General features: G+C 35.5%; 1 protein-coding gene across 1 annotated transcript; it reads right to left on the bottom strand.

Moving 5' to 3' along the window:
- Positions 1–353: 353 nt before the first annotated feature.
- On the bottom strand, positions 354–1,088 carry LOC121994927. Its single transcript, XM_042548805.1, has one exon. It carries the CDS (start codon positions 1,086–1,088, stop codon positions 354–356), a length of 735 nt encoding a protein of 244 aa, XP_042404739.1.
- Positions 1,089–7,301: the final 6,213 nt, after the last annotated feature.

Genomic DNA, 7,301 nt, shown 5'->3' on the forward strand with positions numbered 1-7,301 from the left:
TCATTTATCATAAATGTAGACATTTGACCAATGTGATTCTTATTTCTAGATAAATGTTCATACCAAAAGCTAGGCTTTTAGTATACACTCTAACAGTTATCTTCAATATAAATTAAATGAACAACTATATTTAGCATATAAATGTAGACATTTGACCAATATGATTCTTATTTCAAAATAAATATTTATACAAAAAGCTAGACTTTTAGTATACATTCTAACAATAACATCATTAATATGGCTTTAAGAATCGCTTTGATCTTCTAAAACTAAGTACTGAGGATTACAGTAAGGCGATTCTAATATAATATCATGTTGCTGACTAAGTATCTTCAAATGAGGATCACAGTTGATCATTTCTCAAAATTCTTTCTCGACAAGGTCTGGGGACATTGAAGTAGATGTCTCTTGTGTATGTATGCTTGGCAATTGGTACAATCTCGAGTTGCTTGCCATAGTGTATGCTTCCTTGGTTGAGGATCAGTCGCTTGGAAGAAAATAGGTGGTCTTTCCAACACAGTATCCAAAGTCCCATGGCCACCTTCAAAAAATACTGCCTTAATTGTAGTAATGTCGGACCTGTAAAACTCAATCTTGCTCTTCAAGCCACCTTTGAGAACTTCCCATACAAGTTTATGTTTGGCAAGGCAACATTTTGCCACTAAATCACCTTCATATCTAGACACACACTCCCATGTCCCAATCCTCAATAATGAGGCAAGCAAATTCGAAGCTTTGATCTTGCTCAATGAGCTCGAAGAAGCTGAGAAGTCTGATTGTTCACCAACTTCTGAGCCCTTCGAGCTAGTGAAGCATAAAGTTTTATCTATCTTTGCCTGAGAAAGCATCATTTGAATCATATCAACTAGAGACGAACTCTTCCTGGGGCGAAGACCCAACGATCCAGGTTCCCTAAGCACATTGTTGTACTGCTCACACGAAGTGCTTGCGTCCCTGGCCCTCTTGTGGAGACGTACGCACTTCTCGTCCAAGGGTTCCTCCACTTCCAACTTCACCGCCGGAGGAAGGGGAGCTGAGTGTGGGGTGGAATCAGCTCGGTGCTTGCTGGAATCCAAAGACCAAACCATTCCGCCGGAATATATCCAAAGTAGGAACACTAGAACGCCTAGTTTCACTGCTTCTCCGTAACTTTTATGCTTCGATCGAGTAGAGATATTTCGTAGAAACAGAGGTGGAGGGATCTTTCACGAGGAAAGAGGACCAAGACGTCCTTTGTTGGTAATTTTAACGTTGACGTCTTTTACTACCAATTTCAGCACCGACAACCCGTGGTTCCATTGCCACTACTCTTTATTCTCGCGGCTCTCACCTTGGCCTTATTCCCAGCGGCTTCCGTTGTCTAAAAAAAAGTCCAAGATGTCCTTTGCTGTCAATTTAACGTCGACGTCTTTTACTACCAATTTCGACACCGACAACCCGGGGTTCCATTACCGCTACTCTTCATTCTCGTGGCTCTCACCTTGGCCTTATTCTCGGCAAAATACTAGATTTATGAAAGCGCAATTTATGAATCTTATTAATATTGCATGAAGTGCATGAAAAATTAGACAAAGTATTCGTAGGAAATGAAATACCCATGGATAAAAAAAACCATTGCAAAACATCTAATGATGAATGACCTAAATGACTATGTCATAAAGAAATAGATGATGAGACAGACATAGAAAAGGCGGAAGGCGATCATAGCGTAGACATAAATTTTGGCCAGTAATAGACACCATCTCTATGGACCCCGCTGACCAGTGTTGCTCTCGTACGACAATCCAACACCTAAAAATAGGAATCAAAGAAAAGAAATGTAACATGATTAGTTGCATAAAGTGCTGCAATAAAAATCAAAATTTTTGACATAGATGGTACAAATAAAACAAAGGAGAAATCTAAAGGGAAAGATGGAGTAGAGAAACAGAAAGAAATAGTGTGTGTAATAAGTAGTCTAGAACCATCACCAATGACGACGTTATCATTCCCAAAGTAAGGCTCGTGCAACGAGAGAGTAGCGAGATCCGTGGTGACATTATGAGAGGTTCCAGAGTCAACAACCCATTCCCGAGAATAAGATGAAGGTGTATAATGAACGACAGTGTGCGCAAACAGCACACTATACATGGGACGCGGAGCACGCAGCGAAGCCGACGGAAGTAGATCAAGCATTGAGGCAGTCATATGACCGCATTGGCGAGCAGAGTGACCTTGGACACCACAAATCTGACAACGCCCAAGATAACGATTGGGACTGGACATAGCTGGATGTGCAGGAGGACGCACAGATAGCCCAACAGTAGACATACGTGGCTGATGGGATATAGGCGGAACCTACTAGCGACCGCCACAATAGTTTGAATACCGATTACAAGAATTCCCTGTTGGAGGCACAAGAGCAGCCATTGGCATCTAAGATGGAGATGGTATTGAGACTTTTAACTGGGCTTCATTGCTGAGGAGCTGCTCGAATAGCTCATCAAAGGTAATAGGGGCGTCACGAACTTGCAGAGCATGTTTTTCCATTTTCCATCACCTCCTTCTTGGAGTCCACAGTAATAAACACTGACTCTGAGCTCTCTGCTGCCCCAGTTCTCTCGTGGGACCCTCCAGCACTGATGTCGCAAGCTGCCACTAACCGTAGCCGTCTGTAAATGACTTCTTCACCGTTGTCATCATCACCGCCATCATCTCCTCCATCATCACCTTTTGTTGTTGGGTCGTCCACGCTGCCTGGTGGCAACCGACCCTCTAGCCCACCGACTCTTTCTCCCTCTCTCGCTTCTCTAAACCAACATCCCAAGAAAACTCGCTCCAAAAATGTCATCTATAAACGCAATCCAAAGCATCTTCTTCATACTAGTCTTCCACAAACTTGTGAACCCTCCTCTGTCACGCAAACACTCAAAGATCCGAATTGGGCACATGTCATGCATGAAGAGTATAATGCTCTTCTCCGTAATCAGACTTGGACTCTTGTCCCACCTTCGTCAGACCAAAATCTTGTGGGTAATAAGTGGGTGTTTGCATTAAGCGTAATTCTGATGGCTCAATTGATCGGTATAAGGCTCGCCTTGTAGCCAAGAGTTTTCATCAGTGCCCTGGTGTTGACTTTTATGATACATTCAATCCTGTTATTAATCCAGTAACAATGTGCATTATTCTTAGTTTGGCTGTGAATCGAAGGTGGTGTCTTCACCAACTTGATGTAAATAATGTGTTTCTTAATGGTCATCTTGCAGAGGAGGTTTATATGACACAACCTTTGAGTATGCGCAGTGCTGAGTTTTTAGATCATGTGTGTCATTTACATAAGACGCTTTATGGCTGGAAGCAGGCTCGCACGCCTGGTATTTGGAGCTTTGCACTTTCTTGGTCTCTCTTGGCTTTATTGTATCCTGAGCTGACACCTCCTTATTTATTTATTCTTGGGATGATACTGTTATCTATTTTCTTGTATATGTTGATGATCAAATCATTACAGGGAGTGATGCTTCTTCTGTTGATGTCATAATACGTAAACTTCATGCAAAATTTGGGATAAGGATCTTGGGGCTCTTTCCCTCTTCTACGGTATTGAAGTTCACCCAACCTCAAATGGTCTTCTCTTTTCTCAGCAAAAGTATGTCACTGATCTTCTCTCCAAACACAACATGCTTAATTCCAAGCCGGTCTCCACTCCTATTGCTGCTGGCTCTCGTCTTACTTTGCATGATGGGTCTTCATCTTTTGATATGACTAAGTTCTGACAAGTGGTTGGAGGTGTACAACATCTCCATATGACTCATCCTGATATTTTCTTTGCGATCAACAAGCTTTCACAGTTTATGCATGCTCATTCAGAGACGCATTAGGTTGCTGTGAAGCGTCTACTTTGGTATCTCAATAGTACTAGGGATCTTGGCATTCGTCTTCTTGCGGATACACCTTTTACTAGCGGTGTAAATGAACCAAGCCTCTCGTGAGCTATTCGAAGCTCGATTCGATAAAAGCTCGTCTGAGCTCGTTTAATGAGGCTCGTTAAGATAAACAAACCAAGCTCAAGCTTCACAATACTCGGCTCGTTAGCTCGTGAACACGTTCGTTAAGCTCATGAATCAACTTTTAAATTAAAAAAATAATAATTTTGATATTAAATTTATAGATTTTACACTTTACTTATGAAAAATATCGACAAATATATTAAATTTATTTATTAGAATAAAATTATAAATTTTAATAAGAATATTATAATTTTCTCTAAATATATAATTTAATTTTTAATAAATATTTAAATTTATAATTTAACTTATTAAGCTCGTTTAGGCTCGATAAAAGCTCGAATAAGCCCGTGAGCCATGAATATATTCGTTAAATAAAGCTCGAGCTCGGCTCGATTATAAACGAGCCAAGCTCAAACATTCAAGAGTTTGGCTCGGCTCGGCTCGATTACACCCCCTACCTTTTACTCTTCATGGTTTCTTCGATGGAGACTGGGTAGGAGATTCAGATGATCGTTGTTATATGGGTCCATTTATTATTTTTCTAGGTGCTAATCCAGTTTCCTGAAAATCTACCAAACAACGCACGGTTGCATGCTCTTCGACTGAGGCTGAATATCATGTCATTGCTTCTACACCAGCTGAGATCCAATGGATTAAGTCATTTTTGACATATCTGCTTCTTCCGGTTACGACGCCTGCTATGCTTTTTACTAATAATTTCGGTGTCACGTATCTTTCAGCTAATCCTGTTTTCATTCTCGGATGAAGCATCTGACTATTGACTATCACTTTGTTCGTGATCTGGTGCAGGCCTCCAAACTGCGAGTTATTCATATTCCTACTGAGGATCAATTTACTGATGCACTTACAAAGTCACTTTCTCGATCTCGGTTATTTACTATTTGCAGCAAGATTGATGTCATTTCTGGGACACCATTTTGAGAAGGCGTATTAGGAAATAATTATTATAAGTAAATAGTTATTTGTTTTCTAATTACTAAGAAATAATTATTATTAGAAAATAGTTATTTATTTCTTAGTTATTAGAAAATAATTATTATTAGGATCTTTATTATTTTCTTAATTTATATATTTTTCTATTCTCATTTATAATGATATCCATATATATCATGTACTATTATTAATAATATATGAAAATTTTATCGTCAATAAGAGAGTTTATGGAGTTGAGCGATGTCCAGCAAGGACGGATCTGGAATTAGAATTAGGAGAATAAATTAGGAGCATGAAATAAATTATATATTATTATAAAAAAATAAAACAAACCTATTTGTTATTTGTTGGACTTAGGGTAAAGGACAAAAAGGGTGGATAAAATAAAAGTTGAGGCGTCCTGTTCTATGTGGAGGTGATCTGTTTTTCCCACTATTGGTATTTGGTCGAAGACAAGAAATAAGGTAAATCAAAAGATAAACCAAACATAAGCTACTCTTGGTTTGCCTAAATTGATTATGGTAAAAGAAAAATAAATAACAAAATAATTTTGGTTGGGATTATTTTGGATAATTTTGGTTAGCCATCCAAGATTATTAATGAAAACTATGTTTAATTTAAGTAATCGATAATTCTCGAGTAATGTTCCATGTCCGACACTTCAACATAAGAAACATACAATCAGAAATCAGAAAACTGAGGTTTTTCTTGATTTCGGGGTTAACAAATCTTTTTTACCCAAAATATCCTTGGATAAGAGAAAAATATGACAAAAAAGAAAAACATAAAGAAAAAAAAGAAAAATATAAAAAATAAAATAAAAAAAATTAGAAAACATTTAAAAATAAAAAACCATAAAAAAATAATAAAAAAATAAAAAATTGTAAAAAACTTAAAAATAGAAAAACATAAAAAAAAATTAGAAGAAATATAAAAAAATGAGAAAAAAATAGAAAACGTAAAAAAAAATTTTAAAACGTAAAAATATAAAAAAATTTAAAAGTAAAAAATAATAAAATAAGTTAAAAAAACATAAAAATAAAAAATAGAAAAAATTGTAAAAAAACATTAAAATTTTTTTAAAAAAAGTAAAAAAAATAAAAAACAAAATAAACTTAAAAAATAAAAAGTAAAAAAAACTTTAAAAAATTAAAAAAATGAAAAATAAAAACATCAAAAAACAAACAAAATAAAAAAAATAAAAAATATATATAAATATAGAAAAACGTGAAAAAGGAAAAGTAAAAAAACGTAGAGTTAAGTATAGTTAATTTTATAACTGAGAGTAATATAGTAAAATATTAAATTAGGTTATTCATTAAAATCTTCAAACAAATAAATTTTTGTTGCATTACCTAAATTGAACCAAACAACATTTGATTATGTTTTCTTCCCCATAATCTTGGTTAATTGATTATTTGGTAATCACATAACCAAGGTTATATATGATAATTTGAACCATACGTACCCTAAAGGATGAAAAGAAAAGAGAATGAAAATCTTAGTCCTTTTTCTTATGGTCTTGACTAACTTTTACAATAAAAAAAAAGACAAAATAAGGATTGCTCTTGTTGAAAAGGAAGGACTATTGCTGTTGATTGGCCAAAAAACAACAAAAGAAAGGAAAGAAGGAGGACTTCTACTCTTGAGAAGAGGAAGAAGAAACAAAGAGAGTACTGATTGGAGAAGAAGAAGAGAAAAAAGAACTCAGCTACAATTAGGAAGGAAAAAAACAAGAGAAGAAATGAGGAGGAGAAGAAATAGTCAACGTGTGCAAGCTTACGCGTGAGGCTTGGGCAAAGAGAAAAAAAAAGGATCTTTTTCAACCCTAATTTATTTTTAATTCAACACTTTTACGATAATTTGATTTGTTTATTTATTTAGTTACTTAAAAAACTATTACTTAAGAAAACTTATAGACATAATAATAATTAAAAATTAACTAATGCTTGAAAAAAATTGGATGGATCCAAGAAAGGTTGGGCTATAGCCTAGGACATACTTTACTTGGATCCGTTGCTAGATGTCCCTAATATCGATAAAGATTAGAATGACAGAGAGGATCACTACAATTAATGATGATAACATGAATGAATGATGGCAACCATTTCACTAGGGTAAATGTCCTCCTTTCTTGTGACTTAACCCCCTTCAAAGAGTATGAGTTTACCTTGAAAGAATCAGATCATTAAGATGACAATTTTATCTTTTGTTCTAAAGGATGAATGATGACAAGGATGGCCAATAATGCAATATTAAGAAGGATTCATATCGTAAGGATACATTTTTTTCAATCATATTATTTTAATTGCAATATATGTTTAGAATGAACCTCTAAAAAAAATTATGATATAATTTATT

This window comes from Zingiber officinale, chromosome 6A (genome assembly GCF_018446385.1).
Source record: "Zingiber officinale cultivar Zhangliang chromosome 6A, Zo_v1.1, whole genome shotgun sequence".
NCBI lineage: Eukaryota > Viridiplantae > Streptophyta > Magnoliopsida > Zingiberales > Zingiberaceae > Zingiber > Zingiber officinale.

Excerpts from the sequence above, each read along its gene's own strand:
- LOC121994927 (XM_042548805.1), bottom strand. The coding sequence starts at position 1,088 with ATGGTTTGGTCTTTGGATTCCAGCAAGCACCGAGCTGATTCCACCCCA.